The sequence below is a fragment of the Nyctibius grandis genome, chromosome 5 (assembly GCF_013368605.1).
Source record: "Nyctibius grandis isolate bNycGra1 chromosome 5, bNycGra1.pri, whole genome shotgun sequence".
NCBI lineage: Eukaryota > Metazoa > Chordata > Aves > Nyctibiiformes > Nyctibiidae > Nyctibius > Nyctibius grandis.
This window is the reverse complement of record NC_090662.1, coordinates 58,980,702-59,002,071: the sequence shown is the minus strand read 5'-3', so window position 1 is coordinate 59,002,071 and position 21,370 is coordinate 58,980,702. Positions and strand designations below refer to the sequence as shown.

The window sequence follows — 21,370 nt, the reverse complement described above, 5'->3', positions numbered from 1 at the left end:
CCCCACAGTGAAAAATTAACAAGCTCCAGTGTCACTTCTTCCTACTCTGGAAATTTCTCCTTACTATTACAGGTCTGGGTGTAAGAAACACAGGTTTTCCTTCCTGTGTTTGTCAGGCATGTGGTCTTTGAAGCAGCAGATTATTATTTCAGCTGAACTCTGACCTGATGCAGAACTTTGAGAGGTTTTTTGGACAGGAAAAAAAAAATGTCAGGTTCTGCACATTTTTCTTCTCTAAAAAGAAGGATAACGAAAAGAGGTTAGCAATCATCTCCCAACCCTTAGAAACAGTAGCACTGTGGGCCTAAAACACTTTCAAGTGGTGGTGTCACCTGGGCACAATTTTGTGTTATGGCTAACCTGATCTTATGGTTACAACTACCAGTGGAAAGGGCCCTCTCTGCAGCAAACACGGTTCAGAGAGTAAGCGGATTCAGATGGCTGATCTGGTAGAAGGATCCCCCACTCCAAGCTAGTCTTCTGATGGATTAGCTAGCTAAAAATCAACCCACTGTGCAAATGCACAGTTGGTAGATCTAGCACAAGGGAAACAGTGGGAGCAAGCAGCTTGCAAAGAGAATAAAAAGTAGGATCACCCCTCTTGACAGCAACTCACTCCTAGCCTGGCTTCAGGATAACAAAGCACATCTGTGCCAAATGACACATTCAGAATAAACAGATACCTTCAGACTCATGGTGCTACACTAATCCGGTTTCTGGAGCTAGAAACTGTTTTGCTTTGTTTTGCCAGAGGTAGCTAAACTTCCACAATTCTCTCAGTTCATACTGATTCCCTAGCTAAGGTATTTGATTAGCCACACAGTTAGGAACCTTTTAAAAGCAATTACTTACAGCGGGTAGGAGCATTTTTGTTAGGCTTTGATTTCCCAAATCTGAGAATATAAATAGCTTAATTCCTAGTGATCCCTCCAGGCACCTTTCTTTACCCAATTTACAGCTAGGGTCCATAACGGTAGAGGTAAACAGAAGAAAATTGTTCTATGAAAGCAAGAGAGTAAACAAAATATTATAGATAGGCAACCCCTATTTCCTCTATTGTACAGATTTCCACAGATAAGATACTCTTGCAGATCAACTAGCAGGAGTCCTAAGTGGTCAAGGACAACTCTGCTGTGCAAAACCAGAAGTTGTTCTCTGTGAAATATGGATAGCATATGTAAACCTACCTCCAGCCCTACAAACTAACAAAGGCACGCTCCTCATGAGCCAGAAGGCTGCCACTACCCAACAGTAATGAAAAATTCAAATATCCGAGTATCAATTTGCAAAGAGAGACATGCATTTTGGTTCTGAACTTCTGTGAGCCCATATGTCACTTTTAAGAACCTTCTCAAAAGGCAGTCTGACCTTCTGAACAGGCTTGTTAACAGTCCTAAAACAGGTAGATTTCTCTTCTTCAGGTAAGCAGTAGACTTTGAAAGATAATTTTGAAAGAAAATAATAATGGAGAGTCGGACAGACAAAATTCCAGACTCGTGAGAGAAAGCCCAGAATCTCCTTCCATATTGTAGATGAGGGACAGATTTTACCCTTCACTGCTTGTTTCTCTGAAGTTCTCCTGACTGAAACCCAAGATGATCTTTTCAATAAGAAGCAACACAGGAAACAGGTTCCAAGGACTTCTTTCCATGTGCAAGGATTAAAAGATTTCTCAAGCTGGGGATGAAGCAGAGATTTATAAGAAAATCATTAAATTCTTTAGACTTTTTAAAAGATATCTTGAAAAGGGGGATAAGCAAGTTTTCCTTTCACAGAGCACTGTCAGCAGAAACAAGAGCTAGATTTACCTTCAGCAAGCTCAATTCTGACAAGGGCAGGTGGAGGGGGAAGAAAAATAATTAAAAAAAAACAAAAAACAAACAAACAAACAAACAAACCCAACAAAAAAACCCCAACAGAAGTAATACCTGTGCTAGGCCAGAGCCTCTCTCCGCCTTGGGAAAAAAGTGTTTTACAGAAAAATTTCCAAGAAACAGCAAACCACCTCCTGGTGAACAGCTTTTTAGAAAACAACAGTAGAACTGTCTTCTCAGATTCTGCAACTCAACCTAACACAAAGAATGTTCTCTGCATTGTACTTCTCTTCACTTACAGCTTCCTAAATTTAATACTGAGAATAAAGACCATCAATTCTTTTGAACATTAAATCTGCTGACAACTACGAAAGGGACTTCATAATTTTGCCAGTTTCAAAGGTAACCAAGATTTCATCTTGCATGAACATGAGTTTCTCATGTATAGGAAAACAATGAGAAGATAAACAAGGTAGGAAACTGTTTCCTTAAAGGTATTTATAGCAAACTGCATGCAACTGTTAGTTTTCCAAATCTATAAATGCAAAGAAATGGTTGATATGACCGTAAGAAGAGAGACCAAAAAATTTCCAGAGGAAGACTATGGATGTATTTTCAAACCTGCTGCAGGAATACCTGCTGTAAGATTCCTAGTATCACAAGGCAAAGTTCTTATGCCAAATCACTTACAAATCTGCTTTACCTAGCCCAAAACACAGCCACCTTCAATATTTGAAAGAAAGCATTCTATAGGCAACATGATCATCCAGCACTAAGGAGATGGTATTTTTTCAGTTTAAGATTTCATTAGCCTTGGAACCAAAAATGCCCAACTGCATGAAGGCCAGTTAGCACCCTTTCTACGGTTTAACAAGCAGTTTAAGAGAGAAAGACAGACTACTTGGCAGGTAGGTCCATCTGCTGGGGTATCTACTTTGAACCTCAAAATAAGGACAAAGATGAAGCCATTCTGCATCTGAAGCAACCCAATTAATCTGATCAGCTATTCACATTCTCAGAACCCTCTGGAGCGGCCAGAGCAGAGGAACACCTTTTTGCCTTTGAGAAAGGCAGATTCTAGCACTTTGGAAGCCAGCTAGATTGCTGCTTAGAATATAATACACATTCACACCATCTTCAGTCTAGAGTGAAATCAGACTTTAAGGAAAGCTCAAAGCTCAGGAGAGTCACTTCACAGTTTGATAAACCTTTTTAAGATAATACCTTCCCATTTCAAATTCTTCTAGAGCATCTGGTACAAGTCAATCTTTGAGCAATCTCACATACGTTCTAAGTCTTCCTTGAGATTGACCATGGGGCTGTTCTCAAAAAATGCAGTAAGACACAGACATTTATTCATATAAGGAACAGAAAACTTAACATAGCAAGAAAAATGTTTCAAATTCCTTCCTGATTCTGGAAGGCAAATGAGAAACAGAGGTGTTTGGGGAAAAAAAAAAAATAAAATCTATAAGCAGCTTCCACGTGAGAAAAAACAAGCGAGTTTGTGTGAGAAAGAAATGCAGGACAGGTTACTTATGCCACTACCTCTACATCATGGTTCGATGGTTTATGGCCTTTGACTAGAAGTTTAAGTTTCTTATTTCTATACTAGGATGCTGCATAAGCAACAACAATAGAGCCAGATCTCTAAAGAAAATATTTCAACTCACTTAATGGTATGGATTCAGTTTAAATTTGGTGCACATTTGCCCTTTGTGGGTATTACAAACAGTTCACACAGAATTTGAATTATGGCAGTATTTCATCTGCACAGAATGTGTTACATACATGAATTATTCAATTCCAGGCTCAAGACCCTTCATATGCCATGAACTAATGTCTTTCCTTACCCTAGACCAAATTTAAGACCTAGATTCCTGTATTCTTGTGAACACATCTGTCTACTCTCTCCTGCTAGCAAGCAGTTACATGGTTTGCACATCTGCTCTTCCAGGACACTAACACTGATGAACTGCACGTCAGATGGAGCAAAAAGAAAATGCACTTGCAAAGCAAGAAAGAGATAAAGAAAGAGCACACGCATCAAGCAGAGGAAATCAGCTGTCTGAGCCAGAAGGCTATCCTCAGGCAGCGGGGCAAAAGAGTCTAGTTCAACAGAGCCTCTCCACTGCCTGGGGATGGCTTCTGGCAGGTACACCTCTGAATACCCTGACTGCCATCTTCATGTTGCATATAACACTCTCCTAACTGAACGGGGGAGGACATACTGCTTCCAGAGAAGAATACAGCACTACAATTTGCTACAATACGATAAAAAGGTTAAGGAAAAAATAATGCTAAAACCTATGCCATTATTTGTGACAGAGGTGAAAGAGAAAGATGGATTACTCTCATGGATGTAACGCAGAAGAGCCCAGCATTCAGCTAGGACACTTGTAACCATGTTTGTGTGAGACCTAACAAAACAAAGCACACACAAGAAAATGGTCCCTGCCTCTGAAAGTTCAGAGTCTTATAACTAGATTAAAAACAGACCCAGACAGAACAGCGGAGAGCACTGACAGGCTACATATTACTTCTCACATACAGAAAGTAAGCAGTATTTCTTACAGCGTTAAATAGGAAGGATTAGGAAGAAATAATTTTAGAATCAAATGAGGAGATTGTGAATCTGAGTGACAAGAAAATCAGAACAAGATGGCAGACAATGGATTAAGGATGACGTAGATTAAAAGCCACGTTTTGAAGTGAGAGTCTGAGAACTTGCCATGGATTCAAGAACAATTTTTAAGTTTGTGGCAGAAGAACAAGAACCTGGAGCAAAAAGGAAGCTCTAAAAGACTCTGGAACAAAGTGACCAGGTTACCAAAAGCTACCCAAAGGCATGGCATTCCAGGATAAAGGGAAGGAAAGCACAAGCAGAACTTCAGTGAACTTCACACAAAAAGCTGTAAGTAATGAACAACAGCTTCTGCAAAAAATAGTGGAAAGTAAGGAGATAATCAAAAGAGGATACAGATGGAAAACAACAGTAGAAAAAACACTTCAAGAGCAGCACAGCTGATAGTGACAAATGTAGCTGACAGGGAAAGGAAAATGAAGTACTGGATCTGAACCTGAGCTAGGAAGAGATCACCATAAACACTCATCATAATTGTAATGGAGCACGATTGAAGCTGCAGTGGAGGACAAGAGCCCCAGACAATGCACTCAAAGAATTCTGAGATGAAAAAAGGGAAAGGAAATCAAGAGGTAGTTGCAAAGGCAAGAGAGGCCACAGCCATTTTGTGCAGTTTTTAAAAAAAAATGTGAAACACTCATGTCTACAGGTACTATGAGGGAAAAGAAAAGCTAGGAGTTGAGCAAGTGATTAAAGGAAAGAGGTAGGGAGAAAGGACACAAGGTTCGAGGGAGACAGGAGATGTTCTTGTATAAGGGCAGATGAAAGGGTTAAGAAGAGGAGAAAAAAATCAATTGTCTTTGTGACGAGGAGATGATCATAACAGTTGGAAGAAAGTGATAAAGGGTAGGCCAAAGCGTATTCAGTCAGAAAGTCATCAAGATCTCACGCAGAGAAAGAACTAGGCGTCAAACGACATGCAAAACCCATATAAAAATGTTGTGGATAATGGGCTACTATTTGTCAAGTTTGATTAGAGCCTATCAGCATAGCATGTTTCTGCCAGGCATACCCCCTTTGCAGGTACAGGAACACAAAAAGGATTGCTGGAGGACAGCTTGGTTCAAGAACTTGCAGAGAAGGCATTTGCTATTGGGAGAACAAGGATCATAAATGAAAGACAGACCCTGAAAACAGGAAAAAGGGAAAAATCAGGCTGGAGCAATCCAAATTCTAAATACTGGTGAACTACAAGACATACGAAAGCACAGCCACATTGCGAGCAGAATCCAAATTGTGGTGGAGATCCCAAAAGAAACCTCGCAATTATCAGAGATAAGAAATTCAGCAGTTGCATCAGAACAAGCATGCAGGCACGGCTCGATGAAAACAAATGAAATTAACTAACTTTGTTTAATGAGAGGCTAAAAACAAGAATGCAGGCCAAAACAAGTCAGGGCAAAGCAGCATGTAATTACCATCAAAGAACAGTGAGGGGAAAATGCAGAACAAGCCAGGAATCAAACATGAAGAGAAAAGCTCATGGGGAGGAAAGGAACATGCTGTATGTAACAATACAGAGCGAAAAGAAGATAAAAAATGGATCCTAACACTGTTTAGAAAAGGAATAATCTGAAGGCAACAGGAAAAAGTCTAGTGCCTCTTCCATGAAAAAAAAAAGCATAATGCAAAAGGTAACCATAAATAAAGGGATGCAGCATACTGATGATGGCAAAGAAAACCACATAACGGTTGGTTTTAAAGTGTCAGCTTATGTCTCAGAAAATCAAGAAGTGTCTCCATCCACAAACAGGTGGTCATGAATAAAGCTCTTCCTTTGTCCCTGCTTTAATTTTACACATTTCTTCTCACTCATTGTATACTTGCACTTTGGAGAAAGTCAATTATCAGTGTGATTCGTGGTATAATTTGTATTGAATTAATGAATACTAAACCCATCCACGTTTCACTTAAAGCTTACAGACCTCTGTGCGATTCTACTCTATCCACCTGATTTTGTAAGGACTGCAGATTCTCCTATAGTTGTACAATATGTGTTATAGTCACAGAATAACTTAGGCTGGAAGGGACCTCTGCTGAAAGCGGAGCCAACTTTGAAGCTAGATACAACTTCAGAGGTAAAGTGGATTGCTTGGGGTCTTGCCCAGTCACATTTGTGCAACTCCAAGAATAGATGTTCCACAGCTTCTGTCGTTCTCCCTCCCTCAATCCAATATTTGACCCCCCTCATTGTGAAATTTTTTGCTTAATATCGAACTGGAATTTTCTTTGTTGCAATTTGTGTCTGCTGCCACTTGTCCTTTCACTGTATGACTCCAAGAAGAGCCCTAGAGAATATTAAATATCTAACAGGATAGAATAAGGAGGATAAAAAAAGATCATTGTGGCCATGAGAAAGCCTTTGGACACCCAGAACTTTTAGTACGTAATGAGCATCCAGCTTTTTGATGCCTGAAAAATCTGTCTGATCAGGTGTGGCATAGATCTAAATGAGGCCATCAAAAGGACATCACTAGAGATTTATTTAAGATGAAAGATGATTGCTTAAGACATGAGAGAAGAAGAAGGGAAAATGGTATTCCGAATGGTATACATATTGCAAATGAAAACAAATAATTTTGTATAGCAGAGTTAGGTACTCACCATCTCTCTTGCAATCTCCACAGCTTCCTGCAGCCCATAGAGCCTGCCACAGACCAGGTAGATCCCATTGGCCCAGAGAATACAACCCTCATGGACCCAAAATTCATTGCTGTCAAGAGGTAGTTCAGGAATTTGTAACTCCAGCTCAGTGCCACCTTCTGAAGTGGGCATAGAGGGTTTTGAGTCCAAAGGAGTCTTTTCACCACCACTGTCAGTGGTTGCTTTTTTACAAGAAGCTCCCCTTGAAAGTGACCGAGAGGCTCCACTACAGTCCTCAGAGCGGTGCCGCCTCTTAAAGCGGGGATGAGCAGCTAGGCTTCTTTGTTCCTTCTGTTGTTGCTGTTCCTCCTCCTCTTCTGTATCTGTCTTGGAACCATTAGAAGCACTTTTGTGCCGTACCTTGACCTTGCTCTGCATTTCTGTGGCCCTCTTTGGAGGCGGGTTCTTGGGCAAAGTGGCTGCGTAATCCTGGGGGTAGAAAGGACCAAAGAGGTCACCCATGTTACGATAGCTGGCCCATTTGCCACACAGGCAGCAAACCAGATGCCCTAAGACAGAAGACTCTGTTACTACAGGGCCCTGCAGCATGAAAGTTGAGGTGGGCAGCACTTTGCTCTCCGCATTGCTAGGAGGGGGTGTTGAAGACCTCTGTCCTTTCCGACCCCTCACCAGTTTGTTCTGCTCCTCTTCCTCAGCGTTAATGATTGTGCACACAGCGCCTAATTCACACTTGTTTACCACATGAATATAAGGGAAAAAGGACTTATTCTTGGAGTCAGTTTTATCTACAGACTGGGTAGCATATTTAAGCTTGATCTCTGGTTCTTGAGGCTCCACAATTGGAGCAGCCCGTCTAGGCTTCCGCTTCCGTGGCTGTGCTGCAGGTTTTCGCCTCTCCCTCCTTTGCCTCTTCGGTTTTGGCTCACCACCACCTACCCCTTCTGAAGACTGTGAAGGTACTGGTGGGGGTGGTGGGGGTGGTGGCAGTTGCTGCTGCTGCTGCTTCTTCTGCTTGTTCACGCTCCCAATTGGCCTCCCCTTTTTCTTTCCAGAAGGAAAATATCCCTTTGGAGGGAAACCATCTGGCTTGGGTGAAATGTTTGTCGCATCTCCATCTTTTTCCTCAGACTTTGGATTTGGTTCAGAAGTAAACACACTGGAAGGGGAGATTGTTTTTGAGTCGGAAAAGGTCAGAGTTCCAGCTCCACTTACAGATCCATCAGACCTTCCCTGACCACCTGACTTCTGAGAAGGCAGTGGTGCTGCACTGGATCCTGCTCCTTCTTTACCAGCACTGGCAGTTTCAGGGACCTCTTTCTTGGTTTTATCATCCTCACTGCTTTGCCACTCTTCTGAAGATCTTGGAAGAGTTATTTCACCAGTTGTATCCTGGCTTGCTGGTCCCACTTGATCTGACATCTCTCCTTTTCTCTTCTCAGCCTCTGGTCCATGTCCAGCCACATTTCCTCCTTCAGGTCCACTCTTAAGGGACAGGATGTCATCAAGAGTGACAGTATCTGCACCAGTTTCAGCACTGTTGGTAGAAACACTTCTCCTAATATTGGGAGATGTAATTTTTTGAACAATAGCTTCCAGTTTTAATCCTCGCCCTTTTCTTGGGGGCAATATTTTGGTCTTAGCCGGGCTTGTGAGGGACACAGCAGGGCAATTCCTATTATCAGGACTGGGCAGGTCCTTGAAGGAATCTCCCTTTGCAACTGACTTGCCAACATCTTGGCTTTGAGATGAATGGGCATAGGAGTTGTACGTTTTATCAGCTCCTTCTTTTGCTGAAGTCATCAGTCTCCCTTTATCCTCACTGCCACTGTTCCTCGTATCCTGTGGCTGTCTTTTGGTAGGGATGGGCGAGATGAAAGAACGGACTCTCCTCCTCATGATTAATGGATTTTGAGGAGACTGGTCTTCCTGGCCAGGAAGCCTGAGCATGGCATTACTAGGCTTGGGCAAATCCATAGATTCCTCTCGGCGATGCCCATCACTGTCTTGAGGGCAAAATCTTTTTTGGTTGGCTGCTCCAAGAGGGCCACTGCTTTTGGCAGGAGAAGTTTGCCGAGAGAGGTCCCAACCAGACTCGTGATGCTGCAACTTCTGGTTACCGTGTTTCAGTTCGGTGCATTTGCTCTGAGTACTGTCACTCCCCATGACGCAACGCCCAGCTTCCTGGCTTCCAGTATCATGGTAAGAGCTACCTTGAAGGTACATCATTCCATCCTTGTCATTCTTTAAGGGACTCCTTACTCTTTCCAAAAACTGCTGTTGTCTTGGGCTCTTCCTTGCTCCCTCCTGCCTGTGCTGAGCTGCAGCAATCACACCCTGAGCTGTGCTGCTTGCCCAATCTTTGTATTCTTCTTGCTGTTGCTGGTATATCTGTCTCTTGTAATGATACTGGGAATTTAAACTCTGGCTAGGGTCACCGAAAGCATGAGGCCTAGCATTTGTGTGATATGCTGAAGCCAAAGACGGGCCTTCTGAATTCTGAGGGTAAGCAGAATGCAAGGAACCCCTGTTAACTCTTTCAGATAGTGTCATGTGTGGGTTCATGTGATGCAGATCTGTCCCTGGGCCTCTGCTTCTGCCTGGTGACATTTTCAGCTTATCAGCAAGATCCTGAAATTGAGAAGGTGATTTACCCCTGCTGCTTCCAGTTCTGCCAGGTGCTCGTCTCATCTGTGTCGATCTGCTGTCCTGATGGGGAATGTAGTCTGGAGCAGCATCAGAGACTGCAGCTCCAGGGCTAGCGTTGCCTCGGAAAGATTCATGCTTGATGCCAGCAGGATGACAATGGTCTCCTGTTTTTTTATTATTGAGACTAGCTGAGCTTTTTGACTGTTCAAAATCTTCTTCTTTTATTTGCCCACTGTGAGCTTTCATCTTTGTTTCCATGGATACTAAACCACCAGGGAGTATTACTGACTGGCTCAAGCCAGGGGCAAGACGTTCACTCCTTCCACTTCTGGCCTCAGGACCCATGTGCCCCATTGGGTGAGGGCCAGGATCTCTGACAAGTTGCCTTAATGGAGATATGTCACAGATCACTGATCTCCTCTCTGAGAGCGCTCCTCCTTCATGGGCAGGAGACTGAGACTCCACATCAAACTTTCTAGCAATAGGGTAATCAGCCAGATTTATCTGCTTCATGTCAGGAGCTGCACTGCTAGACTTCCTATCCCAGGGACCCCAGTGAGGGCCTTCCAGGAGAGACCCCATGCTTTTATTTAAGAGGCCTCTATTGGTCAGTTCATTGGTTTGACTAATTAAGATATTGGGCCTCATGGCTCCCTCCAAACTGCCAGCCATCCCAGAATGCTCCTGTGCGTTCCTAGAATACCTTCTGTCTGGATGATGGTGGTACCCCTGTAAGACCTCCTGTAGGAGGCTAGGAAACTTCTCATTCCGGCCTTTGCGCTCAGTGTGCCCTGGAAAATCCCCTTTATCTTGACCAGAAGGATACTGTGGAAAGCCACCAATATTTCTCTGTATACTAGCTGCTATATTATCCTTGTAACTGTATCTTAAACTGCCAGAGGATTTGGAAGGTTCTGTTCTTGCAGGAAAATTTGGCCCAACAACTGCATGACCAGGCTGGCTGTTCCCCTCTCCATTATGGTTAGTGTTATCTCCACTTTTGCTCCCTTTACTTCCTCCTTGAGTTTCTGGCTGCGTCCCCGCATGCCCAGCTTCTTTCGCTCCACTAGCACTAGCTGGTGCCTGAGTGGCTGTGGAAGCATCATCTTGCGCAGGTTTATCTTGTCCACCTGACTTTTCTACTCTTCCTGTCATGGCTTCCCGGGAGACAATCACCCCAACTGCCTTTTCATTCACTTTTGGGGCATTTTCCACAGCCACCACAGCTTCCTTCCCATCAGGGGAGGCCACATCTTCCCTAGCTGCAGGGCTGCTGCTGAGTTTTGATGGCTCATTCTGAGAGCCTTGTGCTGGTGAGGAGTTGGATCTCTCTAAGTTACCCCCTTTGTAAGTGGTGTCTGAGCTGGTGCTCTGGCCACTCAGCTGTCTCACCCTTTCCCCATGATCCTCTGAACTACTGGAACAGCCACCATCAAGGGACTCTGCCAGGGGAGACTTCAGTTGCTCCTCTGCCTGAGAGGAGCCTTCTGAGTTGGTGCAGCTGTCGGCCTTCTTTGAAGAGGATGACCTTTTGGAACATTTTTTCTGAGGTGCCAAGGCATCCGAGAGCAACATGTGCTGGACTGTGTTGGGCAGATTGGCCACTTGAGAACTTAGGGCACTCAGGCTGCTCAGCCCTGGATCTGTGAGCCTTTTTTCCTGCAGTCCTTCCAGCCCAAACCCCTTGAATCCCCCTGCATGAGCATTGGGGCTTGGCATCATAGATGGTGTAGGACTAAGCTGAGGCATCATCTGCAGGATTCGGTTTCTAGAACCCATGGACATGTTGCCTTGCCCACACTGGAGATTTTCTCCACCTGGCATGAGTGGAGAAGGGGTAGAGCTGCAGCTTGGAGACTGAACAACAGACGCAGCAGGAGATGGATTAGAGATTGGACTGAAGTTTTGGTGGAACTGCATCGGTGACCTTACAGGAACTTCAGTCTGGCTGTACTGCCCCACTTGACTTTGGAGAGAGAGCTTGGTGGCAGCATTTGAATACTGCATTACATGCTGAGGTGGGTGCTGTTGCTGCTGCCCCTGCTGCCCGCTTTGGGGCAGCTTAGACTGCTCAAAGCTTTTCATTGGTTGAGTCTGAAAGCTGTAGTTTGACTGAGTCCCATATGCCTGTGCATTGGAACCCACAGCATGGCCTTCATACTGCGACCCAGAATTCACACTGTAGCTTCCATCATAATTCTGTCCTGACTGGCCAAAACGCTGCGGGGAGGGGAAAGAGGAGGAGGAGGACGACGAAGGTGGCTGATAGTGTTGGCTGAACTGACCCACACGTAACTGGTACCCAGACGCAGAGGAAGGCAGGGTGGATGGACGCTGCATTGGCTGCAAATGCGAGGTGCTAGAAGCAGACTGGCTGGAAGCCTGGGGTAAAGGCTGATGAGACTGATAGATCTGCTGTCTCAGCTGCTGCACCTGCTGCTGCTGGCTAGAACCCTGCTGCTGATACTGGGCAGTCCCTGGAGAAAACGGACCAGTATAATCCTGTTGATAGTGGGATACACCCCCAAGAGTCGAGTGCTGTGTTTGAAACTGGCCCACATGTCCCTCACTCCCATACTGACTCCCAAAGCTACTCCCTTGAGGGGGCCCATAGCTCTGTACTGGTCCAGAAGGCCTGCGCTGAGGTGGCTGCTGCCCTCCTGACGCCACCGGATCTTTGTTGGCAGCCATATAGTAAAACTCGCCTGCTTCTTTTCTGAAACCTTGGTAGCTCTGATGGCCAGAGCTCTCACCAGGCATTGCTGTAGAGGCTCCTGTTGCTCCGCGACGTCCACTGCCAGCACCTCCTCCAAAGCTCTGGAACATCTGGGCCTGCTGGCGGGGGCTGAACTCTTCCAGTCGGGATGAACCGTGCACTTCCTGCGGGTAGCTCTGCTGGTTTCCGTGGTAACTACTTTGCTCCCGAAAGGACTGCATGCTGTTCAGCAGCAGAGCGGCAGCTCGAAAGCCCTCCTAAATGGGGAGAAAGAGAAAAAAAAAGGTATAGCATCCACCTCTCCACATCACACCAATACACTGCTCAATTTCACCGTTTTAATAGCAATTAAAATTTAGTATTTGCCTCCTGCTTTCTGGTACATCAATGTGTATCCCCTCTCCTTGCAACTTTCCAACCTTCCAGGTAGTGCAAGTAAGAGGAATCACTCACTTTCAAGAAAATACAAGTCAGCAGCCTACTACCAGTTGGAGTACATTTTCAGCGTTAACATTTCCCCAAGGTCATTTACTAATGGGGTCCATTTACACACCCCTGAAAAAAACAAACTTCCAACAACATTTTGCAAAGGAGAGAACAATCCTCACCCTCCAGCTATTCTCTATGGCTAACACTGGGAGTAATCAAGTATTTTGCTACCATGTTTAAAGATGCAACAACAAGAACCCTGCTACACTCTCAAACCACACTTAGACCCATGTTTCACTCTGAGAAAGATCTCTATTAGAAAACATTCAAGATATAATTGACCAAAGCTCAAACCAAGATACCAGAAAAGGATTTACGGGAACCTCTGAAAGAACTGGCACCAGCATGCTCAAAGACATCTGTTCCATGCTCTGTTTCTGACTATTCCAGCGACACTTTTAGGTGAAAACCAACACAGCAAGAAAACACATAGTATTTTCCCCCCCTGCCATGTCTGCTTTGTTTTAAAAGACAGACAGTCAGAACAAGTCCGCTCTATTTGAGCAAAAGGGTCTACAACTTCATCCCTTAGGACTTTTACATTACCTTGAATGAAACTTAACTGAAAACATTTGTCAACCAGAACATATATTTTGGAACATCATGTATGACCATCTACATTTACATATGCAACTCCTAAGTAAATGCACTTCAGGAAGGCTCTCCTATGTACTTCAATCTATTATTCAGCGTGTGGAATCATGACTCATCCTCAAGGACTGAACTACAGCTGCAAAATTGTTTGGGGACCCTGGCTAGTCCTTCAGTAAAAGCCTGACACATCACTAGACATATTAAGAAAAGTATGGTAATGAAGAAGTATATGCATATACACTTCTTTTTTTTTTTTTTAATTTAAATAAATAAAAATAAACAGATGGCAAAAGCATTTCATTTCTGAAACACCTTGTGGTTTTCTCTTCCTGAAAACAAACTGGATAAAGCCACCTGGAAAGAGTGCTTCCTTTAAATAAATGTTAAGACAATGCCCACACTTTTCCAGGAAACAGAACCTTGACTCCTCAGATTGGAGACTTCCTGTAAGACTTGCCTGCATTATGTTTTCTCGTTTAGCCTTGTTCTGTGCTTGCCACGTTCAACTGAACCCACTCAGAATTAAAGTCTAGTTTTGCACTTAAAAGTTTTGTTCAAGTAGAAGATCACCAGAATCCCAAGAAAACAGGCATACGAATGAGGAGATGCAGGAGATGTCTTGCATCATGATCTTTTCCCATCTGCTTCTCAAGATTTTCTTTTATTAAGATGTATCTTATATACAGAAGGCTCTAACTCCACTATTAGGGTCTTTCAGAAAGGCACCCTGGTTATATTTGGGTTTCTACTACCTATTTGTGCATGCAGGCTATGGAACACACACTAAAAAACCCTACCACAACACATGTCTACACAATCCCTCTCTGCTAACTCAAAGGCATCTTTGTGTTGTGGCCCTGGTTCATGCAGCTTGACATCCACAAGAATATTACTGAAACATTAGCATCACAAGGGAATTCTAAAATTATTGATACTTCCAATTCTGTCTCTCCCCTTCTAGGAAGCCAACTTTACTGCTGTTTTAAAGAATCTTTAAGTGTCATACTATAAGACAGGTTTGCTGTTCTGCTGAAATTCCACTTTTTTAGCATTTCAAAGACTACACAAATTGCATGAATAGCACTTCTATGAACGCCATACCATGCCAATCAGTCCAGTTTGGGCTTCTTATGGCTAAACCCCTCCCTTTTCTGAATTATCCCCTTTGATGTTTCATCAGTTTGAAGCTCCTGCCCTCAAAATTGGGATACCCAACACGAGCTGCTTTCTCCCTTTTTGTATGACTTGCTGTTAAGGTGAAAAATGGGACAAAAAATAGAAGCAGGAAAGAAAACATACTCAGAAATAGACTGAGGTTATCGAACTAAAGGTAAGAGAACACCTACTGTACCTGGCAGATGTTAGAAAGTAGCTTCTCTAGATAAGCAGTTTGGGGCTCTGCAATCAGCAACATTCATGTGGCAGAGGCTGCAGGCACACCCTGGCAGTCATGTGCTTTGCATCCTCTTCTCATGAAAGCAACATTTCCATCCTCATCACAGGCTCAGTCTCTCTACAGAATCTCAGACTAAATTTTTAAATATGACTTTAACAAAGCTTACTTTGCATAGTCTGAACAAAGTCTCAAGAAGCCGCTTTTGCATTACATCATACAAAAACTTTCATCACTGATGATATTCATTCTTCTATAATAATACTAACAAAGGCTTGAAAACTGCTAACATACGTTAACAATGCTAGGAACCATTCTTAAGAGTTCCTCACTATTAAAAAGAATAATTTTAATTACATAATGGAACAGAAACAGCACAAGATACTGTAAAATACCTTTTGGAACAGAGATCCAGTAAAGGTCAGCCTGAGGCACAAATTCCTATCCTCCATAATCTCTTGCAATCACATAATATTTATTTAGTCCAGAAGATATATATGCTAACTCAAAACAGGGAGAACATGCTGTTCTCTTTTTTTTTTTTTTAATTTTGGATTTTAGCCTGACAAATAAACAAAAAGTTTTCATCAGGAGAACTTAAATTACTGGTGCCCTAAGCAAATGTTTTCTGTTTTCATGTCTCCTACAGAACACCACTTGTTTTGCATATGTCACAAGGAGCTTAACTTGAGTAACATAACCAGTAGCATTGCAGCCAAAAAAAAAAAAAGCATTTCATTAATAACAGGAGAAAGAAAAGATAGGAGGTGTTTCAATCCATTACATCATTGATAATTTAAGATATATAGCACATTTCCTGTCATTAATGTACTATAAATACAGGACTATTGAAATTACTATTACAATAATCTTTCTTAATAATAACAGCACTGTAAAGTGCTTAGATCTAAGTGCTATGTTCTCAGCAAAACCACCAAGAATAATTCCATGGGCCAGCCTTGTTAATAAAATACATTCAGACAGATGAGGCCTTCAAAGTCTAACTAGATTCACACGAAAAAAATATATTCATTTCATTAATTTCTTACTGGAAGCCTTTAAAGAAAACATTTTCAGCTGTTACATACTCCTCCACGTGCAGAAACTCAAGAGAACGATACACCAGCTGCTGACTAGAGATGACAACACAATCATATTAAACTCCATAATGGTGGTACACATCCATAATCCCATCCCCAGTAGGAGGGGCAAAGTCTCACCTCCAATAAACTGCTCCATTAAAGCCACAAATTACACACATTTATAGCATTTTCCAGTGCAGACAACAAAAACATCCAAAGCCTTCCCCATTCATTCAAAGGGAAGGTAAGATGCTGGCACAGCTTTCACTATTCCAGTGTCACACTGATATCCTCACTACATGCGCATCCTGCTCTCTCAATAAAGCTTCACCATTCTGCTCAAGTATTTATAGCCTGTAGCTGTAGAGCCATCTAAGCACATCCACCTAGAGATTACAGACTACATTCACTAGGCTAAGACGTTTCACTCTGCCCCAACACATGCATCTTCCCCAATATCCCAGTAATCAAAATTTGCCTTCAACCTGGTAGGAACAAAGGAAGCATATTACAAGCTTGTATTGTCTTTCTGCTTCGTTAAATTTTCTTTAGATTTGGGTTGACTACTGTGACCCATCTGTGCAGAGAAGTCTCAGGCAGCAGTCAAATGCAATGTATTTTCAGTGATCTGTCAAAGACCTCTCACTTCCTAGCATGCTTATCAGGACAGGCAGGTGACAAAGAGTAAGATAGCATTTTCCATGTCAAAAAATGTCCATGAACAAGTGTTTGTTTTTTTTTTTTATAGTGTCCAGGCTTCTGATTAAAATAGACTTATTTGCTAAATGCTGTGCAAATAGCAGAGATATACATACCTCTCTGTAGCCATTTCTAGTCACAACCCACACAAAACACAAAAATTACCATTTTTGTCCTTCCTCACTGTGTCTTCTTAAAGACATAGAAAGAAATCTTAAAGGCATAGGAGCAGGCTGTCCCCATATGCCAGAAGACAAGCCGGCGCGGAAGACGACCGGCCTGGCTGAACAGAGAGTTTTGGCTGGAACTCAGGGGAAAAAAAGGAGAGTTTATGAGCTTTGGAAGAAGGGACAGGCCACTCAGGAGGACTACAAGGATGTCGTGAGGTTATGCAGGGAAAAAATTAGAAGGGCCAAAGCCCAGTTAGAACTTAATCTGGCCACTGCTGTAAAAGGCAATAAAAAATGTTTCTACAAATACATTAGCCACAAGAGGAGGGCCAAGGAGAATCACATCCTTTACTGGATGCGGGAGGAAACATGGTGACAAAGGATGAGGAAAAGGCTGAGGTGCTTAATGCCTTCTTTGCCTCAGTCTTTAGTAGTAAGACCAGTTGTTCTCTGGGTACCCAGCCCCCTGAGCTGGAGGGCAGGGAGCAGAGTGAAGCCCCCATAATCCACGGGGAAATGGTTAAAGACCTGCTACACTGCTTAGACACACACAAGTCTATGGGGCCGGATGGGATCCACCCAAAGGTACTTGGAGCTGGCGGAACTGCTCACCAAGCCACTTTCCATCATTTATCAGCAGTTCTGGCTAACCAGGGAGGTCCCAGGTGACTGGAGGTCAGAAAATGTGATGACCATCTACACGAAGGGCTAGAAGGAAGATCCAGAAAACTACACGCCTGTCAGTCTGACCTCAGTGTCAGGGAAGATTATGGAGCAGATCGTCTTGAGTGCTATCATGGGGGACATACAGGACAACCAGTGATCAGGCCCAGTCAGCATGTGTTTATGAAAGGCAGGTCCTGCTTGACTAACCTGATCTCCTTTTATGACAAGATGACCCGCTTACTGGATGAGGGAAAGGCTGTGGATATTGTCTACCTGAACTTTAGTAAAGCCTTTGACACAGTCTCCCACAGCATTCTCCTGGAGAAACTGGCTGCTGCTGGTTTGGATGGGCATGCTCTTCGCTGTGTAAAAAACTGGCTGGATGGCCGGGCCCAAAAAGTTGTGGTGAATGGAGTTAAATCCAGTTGGCGGCCAGTCACAAGTGGTGTTCCCCAGGGCTCAGAGTTGGGGCCAGTTCTGTTCAATATCTTTATCAATGATCAGGACGAGGGGATCAAGTGCACCCTCAGTAAGTTTGCAGACGACACCAAGTTGGGTGGAGTGTTGATCTGCTTGAAGGTAGGAAGGCTCTGCAGAGGGATCTCGACAGGCTGGATCGATGGGCCAAGGCCAACTGTATGAGGTTGAACAAGGCCAAGTGTCAGGTCCTGCACTTGGGTCACAACAACCCCATGCACCGCTACAGGCTTGGGTAACTCTGGATGGAAAGCTCCCTGGTGGAAAAGGACCTGGGGGTATTGATACAAGTCAGCAGTGTGCCCAGGTGGCCAAGAAGGCCAATAGCATCCTGGCTTGTATCAGAAATAGTGTGGTCATCAGGACAAGGGAAGTGGTCATCCCCCCTATACTTGGCACTGGTGAGGCTGCACCTTGAATACTGTGTTCAGTTTTGGGCCCCTCACTACAAGAAGGACATTGAGGTGCTGGAGAGAGTCCAAAGAAGGGCAATGAAGCTGGTGAAGGGTCTGGAGAACAAGTCTTATGAAGAGCAGCTGAGGGAACTGGGGTTGTTTAGCCTGGAGAAAAGGAGGCTGAGGGGAGACCTTATTGCTGTCTACAAGTACCTGAAAGGAGGTTATAGCGAGGAGGGTGTTAGTCTTCTCCCAGGTAACAAGCAATAGAACGAGAGATAATGGCCTCAAGTTGTGCCAGGGGAGGGTTACACTGGATATTAGGAAAAATTTCTTCACTGAAAGGGTTATCAAGCATTGGAACACACTGCCCAGGGAAGTGGTGGAGTCACCATCCCTGGAGGTATTTAAAAGACAAGTAGATGTGGTGCTTAGGGATATTGTTTAGTGGTTGACTTGGCAGCGTTAGGTTAATGGTTGGACTTGATGATCTTAAAGGTCCTTTCCAACCAAGATGATTCTGTGATTCTGATACTGTGATTCTTAAAGTAGCAGAGCACGCTCACAACCAAAAAAACCCCACCAAGACAGAACCTGAGTATGAGCAACTCAGTGGCATAATTTGTAAGTAAACAATCCCCAGGATCTTAATTAAGCCTGAAATACAGGGGAGAAAAAAAAAAAAAAAGATTTCCATGTACTGAGTATCATTTCCATTGTCAATGCCAAGTTGCTAACCCTTATTTCTGCCGGTACACAGTTATTATTTGCACACCTGAGCAATGGCTGGGAATAAACTATCTTGTTTCAGTTTTGGGGGAACATTACCCTGTCTGCTGCTTTTAAGAGAAGGCAAATCAGCTACGCCACAAGCAGATGAACTTAAGGATCAAACCTAAGACTGCATTTAACAAAGTAACAGATTTAACTTATTTCTTCTACATTTGCTGCCTTTTTAAAAGAAAAGGGAAACCAGTTTTAGTTTTCAACCTTAGATGTGATATGGAAGTAAACCAAGACAGACAGCACTTCACAAGGTCACCAGTTTGTCCAAGCACTACTACTCACTGCTCACTTCTTTCAAAAAGCTGTGGTTACCCTGAACAGCAAACAGATTTTATTCACACCTGCTTATAAAGCTTTTTCAGATCCTGCTCCACTAAAAGTTACTTTTGCATACTACAGATAAACAGAATGATCTAAGACTTGGGAAACTCTGATATTGTCTTATTCACAACCACACTTCTAGAGAGAACTCCAATCAGATCTGGCTCTCACCAAGCCATCATAATTTATTGTATCGAAGAAGCCTCAACACCACTCAAAGTTTAAACAGCATACAATTAATTTTCACTGAGAGTGACAGAACCCATTGAAGTGGATAAACTGAAGCAGATAAAGTATCTTGGAAAGTATATAAAAATTGAAGTTAAAACCAGAACACTATGTTACTGAAAACTGAATTTTGCATTCTAAAAAAAAAAAATCACATCATCTTAAAAACAACCATATGTAGTTGTTACACATGCTTAAGTATCTAATAATAATACATATTAGCAATATGTCTTGCAAATCAGTGCTAATACTGGTCTTGACAAAAAACTGAATTTGTCCTGCCCAATGAAAAACTTCATCAAAAAAATCACTCAAATGAGTTAAAACTTGGCCAAGTGGATTGTAACTAGCTGCCATCATCTCACAGAGGCACTACGCCTTCTTTATCAAAAAGTCTGTACAGCTTTTTAGAAAGTCAGTATGTATGAGCTTAAATCCAAATAATTACAGAAATGTTTCTCACAGAAGGGTTGAAGAACAGATGAGCGTGGCAGAAGGAAGACAGTGAGCTTTGTCAGCTGAGAGAGCGGAATGCTCTGGGGATTATTCTGCTAGATAAGATCTACATTCACTTCTTATTTCACATAATTCCCTAAGTGGCCACAGAAAATTTTACGAAGCCTGAGTCATTGCATATTCCTATCTCACAAGGGAGACATGAACAGACATATTCAGAGTATTCAGCTGCTATAATAAAAGGCATCATAAACAGACAACAGCGAAAAATAATCAGAATTGTTTGACTGCTGATTTCTTCCCCCATCCCCAAAATATTTTTTCTGATTTTTTTTTTCAAAAAACATTTGCATAACACCAAATTAAAAATACACAGCCAGATTTTTTGCATCTGCAAGTCTTCCTTACTCAGTATGTGAACAGAACCAAAATGCCATCTCCAGTTTAGCTCTGCACTTTGAGTGAAGTGTACTGTTAAAATTCATATTCTTAAACACAAAGAAGTAGTTTGACAATAACAAAATTTTGTTGTAAAGTGGCATTAAAGTAGTGGTGCTATGAAAACATGTTATTTCTACAAATATAACTAATGATCAGAGTTCAGCAGAATTTTATCTGATTTTATGTATCCGATTTTATTATTATAACATTGGTTCTCGGTCTCAATCAACAGTACAGATGCACTTAAATAGCTTTTAAAGGTCCACCAACAAGTTGCTGAAAGTTATCCATCCAGATTTTTAACAGATACCACTATTTTAGTAAGAACCTATGCAGATCAATCAGATTCCATTTTATACCAAAGATTAAAAGAACAATTTTGGTTTCACATATAGGGTCAGTCCTCTATGCGCTAGCTTAAGAGGTCCAGCCTCCTCCATGGTGCTAACACAGCCATTCATGCAGCAAGCCAGATCAGGGAACTGATACGGTTGAGAAACAATTCTGCGAGAGAGAAAAGCCATTTCTGAACTGACAGATCCATTCACTGTATTGTTACACAAACATCTGTACCAGCAAAACGGACACAGCAGGAACTGCTTAAGCGGCATGGCTACCGAAGTGCACTTGAAATCAGAAGTTCATATTTAAAAGGCTCTTCATCTTTACATAACAGTCAAACAACCCTTCCCACCATCAAAATGAAAATAATACTGAATCCTCAGCTCCTCATTTCTTTTCTCCAAGCT

At 42.8% G+C, this 21,370-nt stretch overlaps 1 protein-coding gene across 6 annotated transcripts in view; it reads right to left on the bottom strand.

Moving 5' to 3' along the window:
* The window catches only part of TCF20 (transcription factor 20), a 135,074-nt gene that overhangs the window by 31,482 nt on the left and 82,222 nt on the right, over window positions 1-21,370 (bottom strand). For all 6 annotated transcript variants that reach the window (XM_068401961.1, XM_068401964.1, XM_068401965.1 and 3 more), the window contains one exon: window positions 7,063-12,681. In XM_068401961.1, the coding sequence (XP_068258062.1) occupies window positions 7,063-12,645 (5,583 nt within the window). In that variant the 5' untranslated portion in view covers window positions 12,646-12,681. The remainder of the gene's footprint in view (window positions 1-7,062; window positions 12,682-21,370) is intronic.